Source organism: Pelobates fuscus, chromosome 2, assembly GCF_036172605.1.
Source record: "Pelobates fuscus isolate aPelFus1 chromosome 2, aPelFus1.pri, whole genome shotgun sequence".
NCBI lineage: Eukaryota > Metazoa > Chordata > Amphibia > Anura > Pelobatidae > Pelobates > Pelobates fuscus.
Window position 1 is genome coordinate 63,101,721 of NC_086318.1, and position 24,864 is coordinate 63,126,584.

A 24,864-nucleotide genomic window follows, 5' to 3' on the forward strand; every position below is an offset into this window, starting at 1 on the left:
CGGTGGGGAGAGGGGGTAACAAACTCCTCTCCCTTACACACCTTCAACCGCTGGGGAGAGGGGATAACAGGCTCCTCTCCCTGCACCGTAGACTGCCGCTGGGGAGCAAGAACGGCACTTTCAGCTCCCTGTAACGCACACTGCCGCTGGGGATCTGGGCCGACTGCCCAGCATCCCTGTAGGGCCGGTAGAGAGACCGCAGTCCCATCTCCACCTGCCATCTGTGGGTCTTCCCAGGACCAATCCGTGAGGCCCCGCAACATTTGTGAGTAAGGGCCCGGTGGAGAGACCTTGGTCCCATCTCTACCTGCCTGTTGTGGTTCCTCACAGGACCAGTCTATGAGGACCCCCACTTCGGGTTCCTCCCGCCGCCTCAGGGAAAGACGGCTAACCTCCTCGGATGCAGCCTCTACTCGGCTGCTGTACCGCTCCTGCTGCTGAGCATACTTCCTCTCTTTTGCCAACCGGAATTCTCGGTCCAGCCTTGTGTTTCGCTCAGCCATGACCTGGTTCCAGATCACCCGGCGTGTCTCCATGGGTATATCATCCCCATACTCGGCCACTCGCTGCCTCACCTCGGCCAGCCAATCATCTCCAGAGCCAGAACCTTCCATACTTGTCTGCTCCCAGGGGCGCTGCACAACTGTGTCTCCGAGCTGCTTTACCTCGCACTAGGACGCCATCCCACCGCTTGCCACCAATGTAACGGATCGCCTGGCACCCCGACTTGGTACCTCCGTTAATGGATGCTCCTAGTGCTTCCTGAGGACTCCAAGCACTCTGGCAGACACCACAATCACTGAATCAGAGAAACCTTTAAATTCTCCCAAGCATATGAATGCTGTAGACCATTGAATAGGAACCATACGAATAGGCTTGTACCCCTAGCAGTCAACTGGAACAGCATACAATAAATCCTTCCCCCAATAATGAGACGACACATCACTTTGAGGTTAAAACAGAACACATTACATGATTGCCAATTACCCGTTTGCAACATTGTTGCAAACGGTAATTGGAGGCACACTCATTCCTGGGTGGTCTGGTTGTTCGGTAGTTTCACTCAATATACTGAATGGAGTGATTCTACCGAACAATCAGAATGCTGCATACAAATCACCCAGGATAAACTTAACACATCTATAAATACATATATAATATTACAGGCAGTACACTTGAATATGCTTCACAGTCTTAAAGGGACAGTAGTCCCAAAAGTCCCAATATGTCCATAGATGCTGTTAAAAGGGCCAGTAGCAGCAATATACAGTACAATATGCCCCAAATAACCCAGGGGCCATAGTCAGTAGGTAGGAGGCTAGCAAACAGGCTTCTCCAGGGCCCAGTGGCGAGGTTGGTTTCGCCACATAGTCGTTCTGGTGTTTACTGCCTTTATAATGTAAACACTACCATTTAAGAGAAAAGACCGTGTTTGAATTACTTCCTAGAAGCACCTCTAGTGGTAGTCACTCAGATGGCAACTAGAGGTGCTTCCTGGTGCCACTAGACACTGAACGTTCCTCATAGAGATGTATTGGTTCAATGCATCTCTATGAGGAAATGTTGATTGGTGCAGCATGGAGTTTTGCCCCACGTGCTCAATAGCCTCCCAATGTTTCCCTATGCTCACCTTTTTTCAGTGCCACTTGGGTTCTTCGCAGATGGCTCCGCCCCACTCCACCTCCTTCATCAAATTTGATGATCTAAGGCAAGGAGGTGGAGCAGGGACGGGGCCAGCCGTGACGGACCCAAGCAGCACTGAATAATGGTGAGTTTTATACCATTTTAACCGGGGACGAGAGAGGTTGGGGACCTAAAAGGCGGGTTCAAAATGTTAGTGTCAGGAATACATGTTTGCATACCTGACACTATATGCTAACTATTTTCCTTTAAATTTCACCATTCAGTGCTTTCCACCCGTGTACAAAGTCTTCCTTTCAAGTATCCCTGCTGAAGATAATATGAGACAAGAGATACGAATAACACATTAAAGAACCACTATAGTGCCAGGAAAACATACTCATTTTCCTGGCTCTATAGGGTCCTTGGGTCCCCCTCACCCTTGGGGCCCCCCTCCCGCCAGGCTCTAGAGGGAGGAAGGGGTTCATCCCTTACCTTTTTTCCAGCGCCGGGCTCCCTATAGTGTTAGAAATACATCTTTGTATTCCTAACGCTATAGCAGGGATTAGCAACCGATGGCACGTGTACCATGCATGGCACTCAAGGTGTCTTTGCACAGCACTCAAAGATGCCAGAGCCAAACAGGTTCTGGCCTATCAGAAGTGTCAGTAGGACTTCAGACATCTGCTGGTGCAATTAGAGCTGATATTGCAGGTGGGAAGTGGAAATCCTCAACTCATACAATGCAACACTTCTCAGATCACTTTCTCCCCGCTCTTGAGAATGAGTGTCTGCACTGGAGTAGCGTAGCCTGCTGCAGTTATCACAACTCCTGCCCTCATACTAATATTACAAATAGTACACACAAACACACCCACAGTCCTGACAAACACAACACGACTGACAGTCCACATACATGCACACAATACCACAAGCAGCCCCTCACACACAATTCCACAAGCAGCCCCCCATACACAGCCCACATTCAGATGTATCGTATACAAAACAATCTACTAATGAACATATACAATATAACAGCCAACTTACACACAAATACAATACTACAAAGTAACTTCAGCACCCATAAATAACACAAGCATAATATGGCAACATACACACCTCAATTAAAAAAAAAACTTGGAACAGCATGCCAAGGTACTTGAAGATTTTGTTTTGGCACAGTGCTACTAAAAGGTTATCTACACTGCACTATAGTGTTCCTTTTAGCCAGAATAGCAAGACAATTTATTGTATGTATTGTTTGTCCATATGTTTGTGCTGTTGTCATTGCTGTTCTGCATTTTTACATAATGATATATATTTCTCTCTATGACTAGAAACGAAACCTTACACCCGGATAACCAAAAGCCCTTCAGAAATTAAAAAAAACAAAAAATGGAAAACATGGTTTTAATTCAGTACCAGATTCAATTAAGTGCACGTTTCTGACATTGTTTACATTGTATTCATATAAATAAAGCCCGTGCACACATACTGCAGGCAAGAGAATGGTAATCCTATAGCAGTGTTCGGTCAAGAAGCCAACAGCTGGTGCTGCTAAGCGCTGTGGAATGTTTAAAAAAAGATTTTATGTCACTTCGACACACGTACACTAGATGGCGCCCGAGCACACGTGTGCAGGGCAGAAAGCGTCATATCCTTTGAAACAGCCCCAAAGAAAGAGGAGCCTTAAATCTGTGCAGACCGGAGCCTGTGTGGGCGAGGGGAGGACGTTCAGTAGCTGCCTCCCAGTATCCTTAATCCCCCTTTCTTTTTTATTTTATATAGAAAAATTCTATATATGCATTATTTTCTTTCTGCCCCCTCTTAGTGTGCCCTGTGTCAGTATGGCTCCCAGGATCGCAGGATCTCCTTTCTACATGTGGCATTTATTTGCAGGGGTACTTTTGCTCTCCCTCCCCCAGCAGGCGAGCTCTTGCCCCAGTCGTTGCCTGTGCTTTCGCACCACTGTGAGATGCATGCATTTGATGTTGGAGAATGTGCCCACTGTGTCCCCCCAGACAACTATCCTGTAAGTACTACTCGATCTCTTTACAGATCTGACCTGGGTATAATATTAACATCACGTTCTAGGTATCCAAACATGCTACCAATATTGATACATTGTCTTCATTGCATCCTTCTTAAAGCTGTTCAGGCATTGCTCACACATTGTGGCAGTGAAGAGGTTAAAACATCTGTTTGCATGTCTCATTCAATCCTGTTATGATGCCTCCGTGTCTCTGTTATTGTTTTGTATCTTGCTGCAGACACACACGTTTCCCATTGTTACTTTGTATCCTTTATTTGTTCAGTTACAGCTGTGTCTACTGTAATCACATATAGTGGGTTCCTTTCCAATGTTAGTTTGTGACTTTTCTATTGTTTGGTCTGTAGGTGAGTCTTTGCTTTGTCTTAAACCTCTGTATGAGTCACAGAGTGGATTTCAAGAAAAAAATTATTTTACAAAGTGCAATGAATGTTTTATTTTTGGATCACTATGCAGTTATTACAGTCTTACTTTTTATTGATACGTGATATATGTTTAACTTACACTTTACCATTTGTCCTCAAACTTTTTTTTTTTTACAATAAATACACAACAACTCATATGTAATCTCAGGTATAATGTGTGAATGTTCACAGAATGACATCATTTCTGAATGGATAGCACAAGTTTTGAAATATATGTATGTGTTTACAGTTTACATGATTTAATTGACTGTTTCCTGGATAAAAGGAACATCAAAGTGTCATTATAGACATTAGCACAATTCATTGTGACATGCTTGATGCAAGATAAGGCTATAGAATGTATGTCCTTTATAATAATGCTTAGTCTGTAGTGCATCTCATGATATCCTTAGCTGGCGGATAATCAGTACTGTAAATTAGGGCAGACAGTCTGTTCAGCTGTGGTGAAGTTTTTTTTTTTTTCTTGTGTCCTGTTCTATCTCTGCATGAGGTCTCTTTGCCAGTTCAACTCCTTGTTCTGTCCAATAGGAAAACTGAACAAAGCAGTAAAGAGATCGAGTGGATATAACTGCCTGAAAGGCACATTTATGAGTCAGCTGCCCTGGAACAAGGGAGTAAATACCTTGTTTTAATTGTGGGACTAAAGAGTTGTTCTAAAGTAAATTAATTTTTTCCTGACATAATCCACATCTGGGGAAATAAAGAATGTGTCAAGCATGTTGGTCGCTAAAATGTGAACTGTCAAAAAAATACATTTTTGGCCGAGATACTCAAACTGAAAACAGAGCCGAGTTTGGGTAACTAAGGATTAAAATGTGAAATGTACTTTGAATTCCCAACAATTCACACCTTAGTGAGAATCCACGACAATCAAAGGGAAATAGGGTTATTTACTGAAGGGTGAAATGTGGAAAACTGACAAAGAGATTTCAAATTTCACGCCAAACTAGTCATGCTGGAAAAAGATGAATCGGAGATATGTTCCCGGCTTTGTCACGTTTCGTAACGTTTCTGTATCTATTAACATAATCCAGAAATAGTTCAAATTGGGTGGTTTACACCAATGTGTGTATGTGAATGTATATTATAGTGTATGTGCTAGAACACCGTCTGCTAAATTAAGTGTTTACGAGGTAGTGTTTTTTCGTTAGACACACAATATATCCTTTATGTAGTAGTGCACTGCTGTAATGCACATGTTAACCCCTTAAGGACAGAGCTTCAGAAGCTTGTCTTTCACTTAATGACAACGGCATTTTTTGCATTTTATGCTATTTGCGTTCAACTGCTATTTGCATTTTACTAATTTATTGCACCAACACATATTATATATCGTTTTTTAAAGGACAGAAAGGGCTTTAATTTGATGTAACACACACACATATATATATATATATATATATATATATATATATATATATATATAAATGCTTATTTATTATAAAAAAAAATACAGAAATATGCAAAAAAATGATTTTTTGTGTGTTTTTTTACAGTTTTTGCAATAATAATGTGTACATAATTAGTGCAGGTTAAGGAAAGTAATTAAAAATAAATTCATTTAGTTGTTCTGATTTACAGAATATACAATGTGTCTGGGATTTTACGTTTTTTTTGGTAGTTACAGGTCACAAAGCACAAGGAGTAAAATAAACTTTTAATGTGGAGCGATTTTAGAATTTGGTATGTTTGTCTTGTAAGCTTAATAGCCATAAAAGAAAACAAAATTGCCACACAAAAGTATATATTTATATAAAGTAGACACCACAGGCTATTTACCTAAGGTTGTTTTGACACTTTCTACGTAGCCATTTTACCGCCAACCTCTGCTAAATATTGGAGTAAAATTGTGTTTTTTGGGGGTTTTCGCACACAAACTTATAACAAAGAACTTCTCATGTGTATTTTGTAAAGTTGTTGTGTGCTATTCCTGTACAAAGTTTTATTATGTGTTCAGTTGACACTGCTGAGTACAACGGTACCCCCATTGTATGTCTTTGGCACTATTTCGTGAAGCTACAGTGCCATATAGGAGACCTGTCCTTTTCAGTATTCACAGTAGAATTTTGAGAGACGGATTTAATGAGCCTATGCTTCCATTTGGGGTATTATAGAAGTTTAACTGTTCAAAAAAACCCACAAAGGCCTACCATTTGTAAAAGTAGACACTCCAGGGTATCTCATAAGGTGCATATTGTGCCTTAGCATGCCCCCATTTTTTTACCATTACATGCCAAAGTATGTGGTAAAAAATAATTTTGTGCATTTTTTACATACGGATTGCATTTTTGCTGGGCATTTTGTATATTTCATATGTGCCACTAAGTTCAAACCCCCCAAATTATGCTCAGCTAAGTCTTCTGAGTAAAAGGACACCCCCATTGTATGTCTATGGCACTATTTCGTGAAGCTACAGTGCCATACAGGAGACCTGTCCTTTTCAGTATTCACAGTAGAATTTTGAGAGACGGATTTAATGAGCCTATGCTTCCATTTGGGGTATTATAGAAGTTTAACTGTTCAAAAAAAACCCACAAAGGCCTACCATTTGAAAAGTAGACACTCCAGGGTATCTCATAAGGTGCATATTGTGCCTTAACATGCCCCCATTTTTTCACCAATATATCCCAAAGTATGTGGTAAATTATTTTGGGCATTTTTTTACATACGGATTGCATTTTTGCTGGGCATTTTGTATATTTCATGTGTGCCACTAAGTTCAAAACCCCCAAATTATGCTCAGCTAAGTCTTCTGAGTAAAAAGACCCCCAATGAATGTCTTTGGCACTATTTCGTGAAGCTACAGTGCCATATAGGAGACCAAGCCATATCAGTTTTTACCGAACTTTGAATTTTGACGCTGGGCCTATGTGCAATTTCCAAGCATCTTCGCAGGTTTTAAATTCAAACTACCCCACAAAGGCCTACCATTTCTTAAAGTAGACACCCCAGGGTATTTCAAAAGGCATATTTTGAACCTTAGCGTGGGATCATTTTTCCGCTAGCGTGTACCAAGTGTAGTGATAATAAGCGTTTTTTTCTGCTTTTGACACACAAAGTGAGTTTGCACAGTATATTTTGCAAACCTTATGTGTACAACCACTGTATAATACTTCATATGTTGCTCAGCTCTGTCTGCTGTGTACAAAAATACGTATGTACCTTTGCCAGGTATATGTGGACATCGGAGACCATTTCTTAAAGAAGACATCCCAGGGTATTTCAAAAGGCATATTTTGAACCTTAGCGTGGGATCATTTTTCCGCTAGCTTGTACCAGGTGTAGTGGTAATAAGCGTTATTAAATGTATTTTTTATCTTTTTAAAACTTTTTTACTTTTTAAAACTATTTTTGAAACTTTTGTTTTGCTTATGAATTTTTTGAAAGTTTCCTAAACTTTCGTAAAACTTTTTTTTACAGATTTAACATTTTTCTAAGTTTTTTTTTTTTACCGTTAACCCCTAACTAGCAGTATGCAGCACTAACAGTAAATTCCCAATTTTCCCATAACTCCCACCCACCCCAGCTAGCAAAATATTTAATTATACAATATTTAAATTAGTTAATTATATAAATGTAACCCCTGAGGGTTAAAAAATAAATAAAAGTTAATCGTCAGGGGTTAAAAAAAATGAGATCACAGTATAATACTGTGATCTGTATTTTGATCACTGTAGGCAGTGATCGACTGGCAGGGAAGGGGTTAACTTTTATTTGGACTGGGTAAAGGGTTTATTTTTTTGTAATTTTTTACTTAAACGTTATTAAAACTTTTTTTTTAACTTTTTTTAACGTTAGCCTAACCCTAAATCCCCCAATTCCCCACTAACTTCCACCCTCCCCAGCTAGCTAAATTTATAATTTTAAAATATTTAAATTAATTAATAAAATAAATTTAACACGAGGGTTAAAAAAAAAGAATTAACCCTCAGGGGTTAAAAAAAAATCAGATCATAGTAAAATGTAATCTCTGCCAATTGATCACTGTAGTCAGTGATCAATTGGCAGGGAAGGGGTTAATTTTTTTATTAAATTGGTAAAGGGGGTGGGATTTTAATTTAACTTTATTTTTTTTTTAACAGGGGGCAAGATCACTGATCCGTCTCCCTGCACTTCACACTGAACCCGGAAGTGCAGGGAGGCGGAAGGTGAGTATACACAGCACATGTGCTCGCTCTGACATGCTGTCAGAGCGGGCACATGTGCTGGGACAGCCCGATCCGGTGCTCCCGGTCTGCCTCTAATACAGAGGTAGACCGGAGCACCATTAACCCCGTGATCGCTGCGATTGCGGCGATCTGGGGTTAATTTTAACGTGTGACGGACGAGGTCCGTCACTCGTCGTTAAGGCAATCCCCTGAGTGACGGACCTCGTCCGTCACTTGTTGTTAAGGGGTTAACTTACTTTTGCAGTTACTTTATGTAGTGTTGCACTGAGATAGTTATGTTTGTGCTAAGTACATTTTTTTTGTATGTAGTGTTGCACTGAGAAACTTGTGTGTGTGCTAACTACATTTTTTGTATGTAGTGTTGCACTGAGATAGTTGTGTGCATTACGTACATGATGTAGTGGTGCAGTGTGTATGCAAGATATCTTTACTTTGCATTATGTGGTCTATTTAAAAAAAAAAAAAAAAAAATTAGGCCTGAGTTCCCCAAATTCAGCATTGTTTGTCTAGTGTTATGCTCAAATAGTGTTATGTTCAAATTTGCTTTACTATTGCTTTAGGAGCTCAGTAGTGTTGTATGTATGTGTGTGTTTGTGCTTATAATGTGTGTGCTAGCCTTACAGTTACTTTATGCATTAGTGCTCTACTCTAGAGATGCTTCTAGGAAGAAACAGAAAAACAACTAGCTGATTTAATTGATACATAGTGGAACAGGGCCCGGATGATTATTTATTTCCTTTAGAATTAACGTAGCGAATATGCAAATTCAGCTTGGTAGGGTTTTTTTTCCCTCAAGAATCAGAGAACTTTGACCAACTCCTTCCAAATTTGAACTTGCTTGAACAGGGCCTTCTTCACCTTCTGGTTCTGTCTCTGTATTTTATTTGTCAGTCACCTGCAGTTTATTTCCATCTTTTTAGTACTGTAAAGCTATGCAGTATTTTTTGGCACTATGTAAATAATAAAATACTTGCAATTAGCACTCATGGAACCATTTTCTTGACAGGTCCACATGGACATTAGTTCCATAGATCTGGTATCTCATCTGGCCATTTTGCTTCACATCGACAATCCTTCCTCAACCTATATTTTCCCCTATTCCACCTATCAGTTTCTTGACTCCAAAACCATTTAATTAGCAACATGTCCCTTTTGATAAACAATCTTCATAAATATTATTCCAGAGTGGACAAAATCTGACCAGGAGAGTTCTGAGTCAAGATGTAATATCTCTTTTGTTTATATGAATTTCATAGAACATATTCACAACATATTGTATTATTAAAGAACATTTTAACTTGAGAAGTTTTTTTATTTTAGGAATTAATTCTGCTTCCAAGGGAAAATATGCATTCATTTACAAGCTCCCCATTCTTTATTATTATAGCAGGATGTGGAAAGGGTAGGAGGTTGTGCAAAATCATTACTGGAACATCTCTAGGGAACACTTATTATGACGTTTCAGTTTGCTGAGATAGCATCTCATCGGGGGTTCCATAATGAAGTTATTACACCTCCTCTGTTGTATGAAACCAAAACAAAAATGTTCCTGTCTATTCTCTTTCCATCTATATTGTCTTGATACCGGAGAAACTGACGGAAGCCAAGCACAGAGAGATGGACACAGGTTTCTTCAGGAAGGAAGAGATTCTTTATTGGATCACCGATCGGGACTCAGAGGGACTAGCGTCACCAAAATACAGCAAAGTCTGAGTACTGAATACATAGAGTACATTCCTTATATAGCACTGTAGCTCCTCCCACAATTAACTACACCCACACATACCCTTAACCTATTTAATGAATAGAGTCTAAACTCATCCATCCGGTCTAACCACGTGGCTCATCTGATACAAAGGAGAGGGACGCGTAATTCCAGTTCTTACATTCCTGCACCTGGTCAGTACAGTGATGACAGTATCTTAGCTACGTGTAATTAACCAACTGATACTACAAACACATATACATACATATGCCTTGTGGCAATCTTAGCCTGCTAAACTTGTATTTTACTGGAATTACATCACATTCCCCCCTTTGATGCCTCTGATATTTCACAATTACTTGAGGCATCACTTAACCTTGGTTTGCATATACCTCAGGTTACCATGAACCAGACCAGACTTTTCTTATGATGTGAATCTTTTCAACACTCATCTTCCTGCATAGTTTCTCCCTGATCTAAAGCCTTATACTTATATATGGCCATTATCTGTGCAGCAGCCTTCCTCTCTGCTATACTTCCTATCAGGCTTTGCACAGACCTAACTACTAAGGGTATAAGACACGGTAGGAGTAGACACAACATTAAAATTAGTAGGACTCCACCTACCACTGCCTTAAGCCCTCCAAACCACTCATACCAGCTACCAAACCAACTACTTGGATTGTACCCTTTCCATACCTGAGTAGGCACATGCGCTAGTTTAACCATATGGCTAGTAAGCTCAGCTATTGCTTGCCCTTCGTCATCTATTTGAAGACAGCAATTACTTAGGTTAAACTTCCCACATACACCTCCCTCTACTGCCAAAAGGTAATCCAAGGCTAATCTATTTTGGTAGACTGCTGTCCTCATCCTGGTGTTATGCTTCGCTAGAAGATTGAGCGCTTGTGATGTCTCATTTGTGATAATCTCAACCACCGCCTGTAATCTTATAATACGGTTGAGCATATAAATAGGGGTTCTATAACCAAAGGTACCATCCTCAGCCCACGTGGCTGGCCCATAATAATCTATGATACGCTGGGGAGGCCATTCATCATCTTCCCAGGCGCCTATCTCTATGGGTCCCCTTTTCTTCCTATGATTCACATCATACACTTTAACACCTAAAGTCTCACCTGTTTCAATCGGTAACAAGAAGAAGGATGGTTTGAGCATACCCAACACACATGCCCCTTCCCAGTCCTGTGGCAGCTCCGAATAGGCTTTCTTACCACAGATCCAGTACAAATTTGCTGGGGCTCTCCAAGTAGATGTGATGGATAGATCAAACCACACATCCTTTAAATTGGCATATCTAGCAAACGGGTTAGATGGTTCTGAGACATTTGAAGCCGACCACCAAGTTGTATTCTTTGTATCATCATCATAAGCTTTTTGCCCTATACAAGTTAATTCTCCTACAGAAGTATTATACATTATTCCTTTCCTTGCTATGCAAACATAACCTATGATGGAGGTCTTTAATCTCCACTCAGATTTACCTCTAACACTCATATGATAATCGGCTTGTGTAGATATTAATTGGTCAACTGCCTCAGAACCGGACATTACCTCCTTTGCTTCCCAAGGCCATTGGTCTCCCATGTTAGTACCTCCACACACATAGCAGTTGGTAACATTAAGACTACCGGCAATACTTTCAGCTAGATCGATGAACAGGTTTTTAGCATTATGGGGGATCTTATTATCTATACTCATCTCTTCGTAAAAGGAATGGTATACTTGATGAGTCTGGGAGGATACCGTATCAGTCTCTATTCCTATAAACAATAATGTCCCAGGATCTAAACCCGTCCCGTATATTTGAAACCCAAATAAATTTCCATACTTATCTAAGAACTTGTCGGGGTTATTAATGAGTATATGGACTGGGTTGCATTCCATAGACTTACAATAAGGGCTAGTCGGCAACTTAGTCACTATCATGTCTTTGTCTACTGTCTGTCCCCAAGTTGCCCACCCCACACAAGACCAATATGGGCAAAAGTTATAATCTCTATTTGGGCATCTAGGACTTACATATTTATTTTTGCTACTGGGACAAATATATTTATCGTTAGACCCATACGTCCTCTCCCATCTAAGATCCCCACATACATTCCACGGCTTTCTACCACTCGATATCGCTTTACACGCATCAAATAGCAGAACACCCGAAGAATGTACGGATTCTAACACCGTTTTATTAATTAGGGTCCCCTGAGGATCTCCATTCCTGAGAGTCAACCAAATTGTACGAGGTTGATACTCCGGACTGAAGCACTTAGGTTCTCCTACTCCTAAATGGCACACACTATAATCTATATTTAAGTATCTACATCTCGATACATCTCCTTTACACTCGTATTGTGAATGCCAAATTAGGGTTTGGGAAATATGGTTACCTGTTCTCGTAGTCTTAATGCATACCTCACAGCTAGGAGTGTCGGTACCTCTACCTTCCTGAATATAAAAACACATATAAATAAACACTATCAAAAGCACATCTTTCGCCGTCATCCTCAGTCTTCGTCCGTGCGATGGCGCCTCAGCTTCCAGGATGTGAGGGGCTGCAGGGAATGGAGTTCTGCTCATCTTCACAGGTGTCCCTTCGAGACTTTCCTGGCTTATACACTATGTGATGGTAAGCGGACAGGCTTTATTATGGCCTTCTCACTCACACCTGTAACAATAAAATTTGTAATCCACAATAATTCCTCGTTACTCCGACTGAGTAGTGCGTTTTAACCGGATCTTGCAGGGATTCTCTGGATCTGCTGTAACTTGCCAAGAATCGACTGCTGCTGGTTTAACCCTGGAGTGATGTATCCACGGAGTCACTTCTGCTACTTTTATTGCTGTAGGGGTAGACAAAAGAACAACATAAGGACCTCTCCACTTGGGCCCTAACGGTACAGTATTCCACTCTTTAATCCACACTTGGTCTCCTGGATGGTAACTATGAACAGGGGGATAAATATTCACAGGTAATCTATCTTGTACCCATTTCTGTACCTCCTCCATAGTCTTACCCAACTCTACAACCTGCTGCCGGGTAATTCCTTCTCCCAACTGACTCAAGTCCCCCCTTAAGTTACCAAGTACGGGAGGTGGTCGCCCATACATGATTTCAAAAGGAGAGAGGCCCATCCTTCTGGTAGGGGTACTGCGGATTCGCAATAAAGCTATGGGTAAGAGAACGTTCCACTTAAGTTGGGTTTCCTGACACATTTTAGCCAACTGGTTCTTTATAGTTCTATTCATTCTCTCTACCTTACCAGAACTCTGGGGTCTATATGCAGTATGAAGCCTCCACTTTATACCAAGCATATGAGTCAGTTGTTGTAGGCACTGGTGAACAAAAGCTGGACCATTGTCCGATCCTATAGAACAGGGTAGTCCATATCGGGGTATTATTTCTCGTAGCAGGAATCTCACAACTTCTCCTGCTTTCTCTGTACGAGTAGGACATGCTTCTACCCAGCCTGAATAGGTGCACACAATTACCAGCAGGTAACGATGTCCACCCGATTTAGGCATCACTGTAAAATCTATTTGTAGATCGGACATGGGGAGTCCCCCCATAAACTGAACTCCTGGTGGCTTTACTGGTCCTTGTCTTGCATTATTCTTAGCACACGTTACACATCTGCGTACAATGGCCTGAGTCAAGTTGGACAATCTTGGTATGTAGAAATGTTTTCTAAGAGATTCTTCAGTACTGTCTCTCCCAGAATGTGTCCCGTTGTGATAATTTTGGACAATTTCTACCGCTAGCGATGCTGGTATAACTATTCTTCCATCTTCTAGCTGATACCACTTGTTCTCCAGATACTTTCCCGGTTCAGTCTTTAACCACTCCTCTTCTTGAGCTGTATAAACTGGAGTCCATTGGGACAGTGGAGTTGGTATAAGAGCAGCTATATGCCCTACATACTCCTGTCTTCCTGATTCAGCAGCACGCTTAGCTGCACTATCTGCCATCCGATTTCCCTTGGTTACATCACCATCTCCTCTCAGATGCGCTCGACAATGTATGATACCGACTTCTTTCGGCTCCCACACTGCTTCCAATAGTTGTAGGATTTCAGCTGCGTACTTGATTTCTTTGCCTTCTGAATTCAGTAGTCCTCTTTCTTTATACAAAGCTCCGTGGGCATGAGTGGTTAAAAACGCATACTTAGAGTCCGTATAGATATTTACTCTTAAACCTTCAGCCAATTGTAACGCTCGTGTTAGTGCTATTAATTCTGCCTTTTGTGCTGATGTTCCTTTCGCCAGTGGCCGAGCTTCTATCACCTTGTCTATTGTTGTTACTGCATATCCTGCATAGCGGATCCCTTCTTTCACATAACTACTGCCGTCGGTGTAATATTGAACATCGGGGTTCTGGATGGGAAAATCACGAAGATCTGGTCTACTTGAGAATACTTCATCCATTACTTCCAAACAATCATGTTGACTTTCAGTAGGTTGTGGCAAAAGGGTAGCTGGATTTAAGGTGTTTACAGTCTCTAAATGCACTCTTGGGTTTTCACACAACATTGCTTGATACTTGGTCATACGGCTATTACTAAACCAATGATTTCCTTTGTAATCCAACAACGTCTGTACTGCATGTGGGACTCGTACATAAAGTTCTTGACCCAGAGTGAGTTTATCGGCTTCAGCTACTAGCAGGGCGGCTGCAGCTACGGCTCTTAGACAAGGTGGAAGTCCGCTGGCCACTGCATCCAGTTGCTTAGACATGTAGGCAACAGGTCTTTGCCATGATCCCAAGTACTGTGTCAATACTCCCACAGCCATTCTTCTTTGCTCGTGTACATATAAGTAGAATGGTCGTGTGTGATCAGGTAGACCTAATGCTGGGGCACTCATCAAAGCCTTCTTCACATCTTCAAATGCCGTTTGCTGTTCTTGGGTCCATAAGAAGGGGTCGTGCTCTGTACCTTTGATAGCTGCGTACAGAGGTTTTGCTAGTATCGCATAACTGGGAATCCATATCCTACAGAAGCCTGCTGCCCCCAAGAATTCTCGCACTTGTCTTCTATTCTTGGGTATTGGTATTTGGCAGACAGCTTCTTTTCTCTCTGGCCCCATAATTCTTTGACCTTCAGAGATATGGAATCCTAGATACTTGACAGTTGGCAAACACAACTGAGCCTTCTTTCTAGACACCTTGTATCCTGCCTTCCAGAGAATGTGTAGTAGATCGTGCGTTGCTTGCTGACAGATTTCTTTTGTAACTGCTGCTATCAACAAGTCATCTACATATTGTAACAATACACACTCTCCTGGGATGGACTCGAAATCCAATAGATCTTGACTTAGGGCTGAACCAAATAGGGTAGGTGAATTTTTAAACCCTTGGGGCAGTCTTGTCCAAGTCATTTGGCGTTTTGAGCCCGTTACAGCGTTCTCCCATTGGAAAGCGAAAATACATTGACTTTCTGCGGCAATTCGGAGGCAAAAGAAGGCATCTTTGAGATCTAAGACTGTGAAGTAAGTAGCCCCGCCCGGAATTAAAGCAAGCAGGTTATATGGATTGGGTACAACTGGATGTATGCTAACAACCGCATCATTGACTGCTCTTAAGTCCTGCACAGGTCGATACTCATCTGTGCCGGGCTTTTGAACAGGCAGCAATGGGGTGTTCCAGGGGGAAGTACAGAATTTTAGGATACCATACCGTATGAACTTATCCAGATAGGATTGGATGTTCTTCTTAGCCTTCTGTGGGATGTGGTATTGTCTTAGGCTCACTGGATAAACCCCAAGTTTTAGTTCAATTTTTATAGGTGGAATATTGCGGGCCAGTCCTGGTGGGTTGTTCTCTGCCCAAACTCCTGGTATGTTAAATAATGTCTCATCACTCCTAGGGTTTTGGCTAGTCAACACTGTATAAAGTCGCCACTCTTCTTCCTTTGGTACGGATAAAGTCATAATACCTGAAGGTCCATTAAACTTTAAAGATGTTGTTCCATCTGGTAGGAACGTAATCTGCGCTTGTAATTTGGATAGCATATCACGTCCCAGCAATTGGACTGGACATTCAGGCATATAAAGGAATTGGTGTTTTACTACGTGGCCTCCCAATGTACAGAGTCGACTTTTAAGAACCGGTCTTTCAGCACTTCTTCCAGTTGCTCCTATCACAGTAATAGTCCTTCCAGATGGAGGAGCAACTAGATTAGTCACCACTGAATGTTCAGCACCAGTGTCGATCATGAACGCACTCCTTTTCCCCCCTATTGATACATCGACCATAGGCTCCGCTCGACCAAGGGGGATGGAGCCCGGTCGGTATCAATAGTCCTCCATGACCGTGTCAGCCAATCCTACAAAGTCCCTACCTTCTCTATCGCGGGACCTTTGCGCTGCTGGAATATACCTGTCTTCCCTAACACTTCCTCTGTTCCCATTACTCCCTCTATAACCATTACTCCCTCCGGGACCTCCTCTACCTCTCGCTCTGCCTCTAAAGTTTCCGTAGCCTGCCCTGGGTTGGTCTCTCTCGTACTGCTCTCTTTGCGGACATTCGTTCCTCCAATGCCCTTCTTCCTTGCAATACGCACACTGATCCCTACTCAAAGGCTCCCTACTCCATCTATTATTGCCTCTATCTGGGCCCCGTTTATCTACGCCTGCGATCGCTACCGCTAGCATATCAGCCTTTTTACGCATCTTGCGCTCCTCCTCTTTCTTGCTTTCTGTTTCCCTATTCATATAGACCTTATTAGCTACCTCCATTAGTTGGGAGATTGACATACCTGCAAACCCTTCTAACTTTTGTAGCTTGCGCTTAATATCTCCGTAAGCTTGGCTGACAAAGGCGGAGTTAACCATTCGGGAATTGTCTGCGTCTTCCGGATTAAAGGGGGTGTACAAGCGGTACGCCTCCAATAATCGGTCATAAAAGACACTGGGCGCTTCATCGCTTTTCTGGATCACCTCAACTGTCTTCGACATGTTAATGGCTTTCTTTCCTCCGGCTTTCATGCCAGCAATTATAGCGTCTCTATAGGCTCTGAGTTGAACCATATCAGCACCATTTACGTTCCAATCGGGATCAGTGTTGGGATAATGTGTTGCGGCCCATGCTGCTGGATTAGCTTGGTTCAAAGCACGGGCTCTATCCTCTAATGCTTTAATGGCTGCTTGATTTATTCTTGTCCTTTCCTCATTGTTAAATAAAGTCATTAATAACTGCTGGCAATCAGCCCATGTCGGATTATGTGTCTGTACTATTGAGGTGAACAGATCAGTCATGGCTTGTGGTTTCTCAGTATACGAGGAATTATGGGTCTTCCAGTTTAAAAGGTCGGTAGTGGTGAAAGGGACATATACGAAGACAGGGTCAGCGTGTGCCATTTGACCTGCGGCATCGATATAAGCTGACCCTGGATTTAAGCGAAGAGGCATCTGATAGTGCTTTAATTGTTGGGCACCAGTCAACTGTCGGGTTTGGATGGGGCTACGTAGGGAAGCGTCAGTCATGGGTTCCGGTCGGGGAGATATAGGGTATGGGGATGTGGGAGGTTGGTTTTGGGAAAAGGTAGTGAATAGAACACTTCGGGCCGAGCTAGATGAAGCTTGACCGGAAGTCTGAAGTGGCGCCAAATCAGGATATTCGTTTCTAATGGGGGTGGGTTCTGGTTCCGGAAGGGGAGATTTAGTACGAGGGGGGGTGGATCCTGTACTGGAGGAGGAAGCGGAAGTGGATGAGGGTAATGAGGGAAGGGTTACAGGACTTCCTGTATTTGCGTCACTTCCTCTTACCGGAAAGTAAGGGGGCGGCAAAGGGATCTCGGACTCAGGGGGCGTGTCCAAAATGGGCCTAACACCAGCCCTAGTGGACGAACAAGTCCTAGCTACCATGAGGCGACACTGTTCCTCGTGGCATGTCCGGAGCCATTTTGGCGAGTCATTTACGGCCTGTCTCCAACAATCAATATAAGGAAACTGGCCGTAAAGTTCAGGCCTACCTGATACAGCCACGTGTAAGCGCTGTACCAGAGTTGGATCCAAACTGCCACGTGGCGGCCATGCCGCAACCAAAGTAGGCCACTCCCTAGTGCACAAAGTGACCAAACGTACAGGGGACATCTTAACCCCAAAATCACAAACTTTGAATCCCTTTTTAAAATTCTTAACCATACATCCTAAGGGATCCGGAATCGTTGACTGCGACGCACCCATATTTAACAGTGGAACGTCGTCGACAACGATTACTATACACGCGTACTATTCAACAGTCACACCCGTTTCCTCTGGCAACAGCACCACGTGGTACGGTTACCAAGTGAAACGTACACAATAACAATAAACACTCAGGGAATTCCCATACACACACAGCTGCTACACCAGTCACTATATAATCAATATTATGCCCTTTGGCGTAACTACACAGTCACCCACGCTATAATTCTCTATATACGAATTACCCGTCTATAACACACCCCAGTAACATCGTCTTTTACAAATAGCGGTTACAGTACGGTTAGCATAGGTCAAAGCACAAGTTAAGGTCACAATACAATTATTAGTGGTTATGGTGTTAAACATGCAATGGACGACAATGATTAGTACTTATTATACAATGTCAGTAAATATACAGGGTTATGGTACCGTGCACTATAATACAGCAACACACTATTAACACTCTCGCTAGACGGCTGAGCTCGCGCTATCTAACAAGATATACACTTTACTAAAACAATCGTTAACACATTTACAATTCCCAACTAAACTATTGGCCAGTACCTTGAATGGACTACCTAAAACTATATACACCCGTTTTGGTTAGCCACACTGCCCAATCACCACATATACATAGCGAGCTAGAGATCCGAATTTACACAGGCGCCTCTTAGTCGCACTATACAACGAGCTAGAGATCCGAATTTACACAGGCGCCTCTTAGTCGTACTATCAAAAGTCTAGTGGGTTCCAAATTTACACGCCTTCCCACTTAGCCCAGATAGGATGAGAACTAGCGAACCGAATTTACACAGGCGCCGCTTAGTCTCCCGGTCCCTCCGACCTAGCGAACGTAATATACACCCTAGAACGCTAGTCTAGACAAGACACCGGTGTCCGGCTAGGGCTATCTTACACCAGGACCCCGCCTGACTAACCAAATCAAACGGTCTGACTAAAGAGCGTTCGATCGAGCGGTGCGCCTTCGCTCCTTCCCTCCGACAGAGGGGGCAGATACAGATTCAAAAACCCCTTTGGGCCTACCGCACAATCGGTATACCCCTAGCGGGTCCTGCCGTCTAAAACAGCAGTTATCTTACCTCCTCGTTCCTGAACCTGAGTTCACACTCATCGACGGGGACACCCCAGCACTTCTCACGTAGAGGCCGATGATCTCCTGGACAACAGACCAGTGGCGCCGAGACGAAGGGAGGTCCACGCAGAAGTTCAGGGGTGCAGCCGTAGAGAACGTGGGCAAAGATAGACCGTCTCACGCCTCTGCCTCTCAGCTACCGTTGAACGATGAGCTTCCCGGCCAATGCACCAAATGATACCGGAGAAACTGACGGAAGCCAAGCACAGAGAGATGGACACAGGTTTCTTCAGGAAGGAAGAGATTCTTTATTGGATCACCGATCGGGACTCAGAGGGACTAGCGTCACCAAAATACAGCAAAGTCTGAGTACTGAATACATAGAGTACATTCCTTATATAGCACTGTAGCTCCTCCCACAATTAACTACACCCACACATACCCTTAACCTATTTAATGAATAGAGTCTAAACTCATCCATCCGGTCTAACCACGTGGCTCATCTGATACAAAGGAGAGGGACGCGTAATTCCAGTTCTTACATTCCTGCACCTGGTCAGTACAGTGATGACAGTATCTTAGCTACGTGTAATTAACCAACTGATACTACAAACACATATACATACATATGCCTTGTGGCAATCTTAGCCTGCTAAACTTGTATTTTACTGGAATTACATCACAGTCTGTCATGGCAATATGAAATTCCTAACTCAAAATAATACAGTTTAACTGCAAATAAATGATCCCAAGTGTTTCTGTAATGGACTTAATGGGACAATGTAGGCATCCAGATCACTTAAAGGGACACCATAGTCACCAAAACAACTTTAGCTTAATAAGGCAGTTTTGGTGTATAGATTATGCCCCTGTAGTCTCACTGCTCAATTATCTGCCATTTAGGAGTTAAATCACGTTTATAACCCTAGTCATACCTCCCTGCATGCGATTTTCACAGCCTCCCTAAACACTTCCTGTAAAGAGTAATCTTAAGTTTATCCTTTGTTTATTGCAAGTTCTGTTTAATTTCGATTTTCTTATCCCCTGCTATGTTAATAGCTTGCTAGACCCTGCAAGAGCCTCCTGTATGTGATTAAAGTTCAATTTACAGAGAAGGAGATACAATTGTTTAAGGTCAATTACATCTGAATGAAAGTGAAACCATTTTTTTGGTTTTTTTTTACATGCAGGCTGTCAATCAGAGCCAGGGGAGGTGTGGCAAGGGCTGCATAAACAGAAACAAAGTGATTTAACTCCTAAATGTCAGGGATTTGAACAGTAAAACCTGAGAGGCACGATCTATACACTAAAACTGCATTAAGCTAAAGTTGTTTAGGTGACTATAGTGTTCCTTTAATCTTAATTAAGTATTCTGGGTGCCATGCTCCCACACCCTCCCTGTTTTAACCCTGCAAGTGAAAACCTTGCCATTATGTAGAACAGTAATCTTTCCATTGCAGAGTGTAAATACTTCTAATGGTTGTCACTTAGACAGCTTCGTCTGAAATAGCAGAGTAACTCAGAGAGACCATCTGATTGGTGCAGCGTTTTACCATGCATGCGCACTATCCTCCTAATGCTTTCCTATGTGAAAGCATTGGATTAGCTGAGATCATCACTACCAATGATCTCAGACAAGGAGGTGGAGCTTCTCCATGGAGACCAGCACTGCTAGGGAGAAAAGGAAAGTAAAATACCTCTTCTACTCTCTTCAGGTTGGGGCTGGGGACAAAAAGACACCATGATGTTAATTTCAAGACATTTGTATTGTGTTTGTGCAGTTTTGCAGTGTGTTCTTCCCTGTAAACACCAGTAATGCAAATTGACATAAATGTCAAGCAAATGTGCATGAAAGTCTATAGAGATCTGTGATCTTTGCATACATTGTAAAGGCCTCCAACAGTGACTTTGAAGCTGGGTGTCCAGTTACTGCAGGGTGTAGGGGAAGGTGAGTTATACTTACCAGAGCGAGTCCCTTGCAGCCACCACCATGGTCTTCCAGCTGGTCCTCTTCAACTCCTGGCAGCAGTCTTTATTTGCTCACCCATCACTAGTGACGGCTGGGGGCTTGAGAAGGTTTGACAAGAGGTACCTTTTTGTCAAACGTAGGACAAATACTAAGACAATGTAGTCCCTACTTTGTATTAGTATATCTTTTGAGTGCGTTAGAATTTCAGTGACATTGTAACACAGTCAATGTGAGTATTTTATTAAGATTTTATCTTTTTATGGAATACTCATTTTGGAAGGGAGGTGACAGTGCCACTTTAACCCCTTAAGGACAAATGACATGTGTGACATGTCATGATTCCCTTTTATTCCAGAAGTTTGGTCCTTAAGGGGTTAAGTCAAAATTTGCTTAATATACTTTACCGGTTTTAAATTGATATTTATCTCATTTGCTGTTAAATCTCCTCCACCTTTAAAAAATTGCACAGTGTTGCAGAATAATCTGGTGCTATATAAATGCAATAAATTGTGTGTGTGTATATATGTGTGTGTGTATATGTGTGTGTGTATATATATATATATATGTATGTATGTATGAAAGAAAGAGTGCGCTCACTGGATTTTGAAATTAATCTATATATGAGGCAAACATAGATTAAAGTTTTCGACACAGTCGGGTCTTTATCAAGATCTGCAGGGTTGAAATGTTGATCTATGTTTGTCCAATACACGGATTGATTCACTGAGAAAATCCGAGTAATCTATTGCTTTCATTTGTTTATATATAACGCTGAGAAACACTCTGGTAGGTGCATATGTATTACTAATATTTTTTGGGGTAGAGTGCCAGACTTATCCTTTTGTTTATATATATAACAAATGTACATAATAAATCATCCTCAGCAAAAATACACTATAGTAAAGTGATATACAGACTGTGCAAAAATAAACAAAAGCAAAAACTAAACCAAGAAGTAAAAGATTGGGCAGACTAGATGGGCCGAATGGTTTTTATCTGCCGTCACATTCTATGTTTCTATGTAGCATAATAAATGTTTTTTCCCATTATATTTTATATAATACACCCTATCATACAAGCTAGCGAATCCAACAGGTGCGTGTTTACCAAATGACTGATAGCTTGTAAGCCTTGGACACAGGCTGTGTGTGCTACCGCAAACGATGAGAATGACTATTTGTAGTGGTTTTGGAGAAATGGAAATATAAAGCAAAACCCATTTTTTTTTTTTTTTTTGCTGAAAAAGAATCATTGTAATATAATTTATAGTGGGCAACATATTCAGTGGTACTTTTTTTCCAGTCTGGTTTTAGACATTAATGTGTGATTGTTCCAAATCATAATGCGCCATTACTTGGAGGGAGATTCCATCTAGGACTCAGGATGTCAAACAATAACAGTTGATGATTAGGCTTGGAATTGTTAATCTACGGTATGTGTAAATTGTTATATTGTGTCAGTTCTATGCCAAACAGACTTATTCTCTATTATGGTATGGAAACTTGTTCCAATACTCATTTTTGTTTGTGCAGGGATACAAATTTTTGCTATGACATTTTTTTAAGTCCCTCACCATAGTCAGCCAAGAATATCTGATTGCGTGACAGAGTTTTCTTAATACTAATATCTGAGCTCTGTTTCCTGCTCCTTTCTCCTGTGATGGGAATGAGTTAGCTCATTGGTTAGTGTTGCCATTGGTTCATACCAACCAACATTTCAAAAAGACAAAGAGGGACACTTTCATTTTATAGGTGTGAGTCGGGGTGCGACCAGAGACTAGATTATTCTGAGATGTTTTAGGTGACTTATTAATAACAATTTATGAGATTAAATTTTACAAAAAGAACAATTGATCGTATTTACACATACTGATTTCTAAACATATTTATTGTAGTTTAAATACCAATTTCTGTGAGTATTATTGCTGTGGAGCTCTGTTACACACTTAGACACACCAACAATATGGAGCTCCTAGAAAAGAGGGACATTGGAATAGAGGGAAAGATAAAATATCAGACTGTCCCCCTGCTGGTGGGATCTGTAAAAAAAAAAAAATTAGACAAGTGTAAAATTTTATTAAAAGTATTATTTATATATATATATATATATATATATATATATATATATATATATATATATATATATACATATATTATATAAAGTATTATATAGATATATGTAACGTCATACAAAGTGTATTTTAATATTAATATTAGTATATATATTAATATTAAAATACACTTAGAATGACGTTACATATATATAATATGTATATATATTATATATATATAAATATATATAATAGATATATACACATATATTATATATATATACGTATAATTACAATAATAAATAAATAAAATAATTAAATAAATAAATAAAATATTGAAACAAAATTTAATATAAATTATATATTCATATGTAATTTCATTCTAACTGTATTTTGTTATTAATATATATATATATTGGTAACAAAATACACTTAGAATGACATTCTATATATATATATATCTATCTATATATAAAATACAAATAACCGCAAATATACATTACATAAAAGATTACATTAGTATACACGTAGAATTTAAATACCTATAAATGCATATATATTAAAATTCTACGTGTATATTTAAATAATCTTTTAACATAATTATGTAATTGGATTAATTAAAATTTAATTGACATGCCTGACAAAACAGGTAGAACGTGCAGAAAATTTAATTTGCAAGCACTATATTTGACCCTGTAACTCTCCAAGACACCATAAAACCGGTACATAGGGGGGGTGCTGTTTTACTCGGGAGACTTCGCTGAACTCAAATATTAGTGTTTCAAACTGGTAAATTGTATTACAACGATGATATTTTAAGTAAAAGTGACGTTTTTTGCATTTTTTACAAATGAACGGCACTTTTATGGACTATATTATTGTTGTAATATGTTTTACTGTTTTAAAACACTAATATTTGTGTTTAGTGAAGTCTCCCGAGAATAACAGTACCCCCCATGTACAGGTTTTATGGTGTTTTGGAAAGTTAGAGAGTCACATAAAAGGCTTGCATTTCAATTTTTTCACATTGAAATTTGCCAGATTAGTTATGTTGCCTTTGAGAGCATATGGTAGCCCAGGAATGAGAATTACTGTGGCGAAACCAACTTCGCCACTGTGAACTGGAGAAGCCTGGTTGCTAGCCTCCTGCCCAGTGATTATGGCCCTGGGAGATTGGGCCCTTTAAACACAGTGTTCGCCCCTTTAATTATTATGGGAGAAGGATTGGCACTTACTAGAGGGCACTTCGGATGCAGCTGAAGTGCTGAAGTGCCGAAGTGTTGAAGTTACCGAAGTTGTCGAAGTCGTCGAAGTGACTGGCATCGGACAAAGGACCACGTGGCGGCGGCCATTTTAACTCGAACACCGCCGACCCGTACCATCGACTGCACTTCGACACTTCGACTAAAGTCGAAGTACCGAACACACTTCGAACGGGACTTAGTCGTTTTTATACCAGGAAGGGACCGACCGCACAGCCCAAATCCATGGAACTATTTTGGGCAAGAAAAGGTGCTTGCGGTCGGTCATAAAAGGACTTCCGTGTAACTTTTTATTTACTGAAGGGATTGGTATGATTTT

The 24,864-nt window shown here is 41.0% G+C and overlaps 1 protein-coding gene across 2 annotated transcripts in view; it reads left to right on the forward strand.

The window, feature by feature from the left end:
* Positions 1-3,331: 3,331 nt before the first annotated feature.
* PXDN (peroxidasin) overlaps positions 3,332-24,864 on the forward strand; it is a 139,500-nt gene continuing 117,967 nt past the window's right edge. For both annotated transcript variants that reach the window (XM_063442210.1, XM_063442211.1), the window contains exon 1: positions 3,332-3,652. In XM_063442210.1, the coding sequence (XP_063298280.1) occupies positions 3,468-3,652 (185 nt within the window). In that variant the 5' untranslated portion in view covers positions 3,332-3,467. The remainder of the gene's footprint in view (positions 3,653-24,864) is intronic.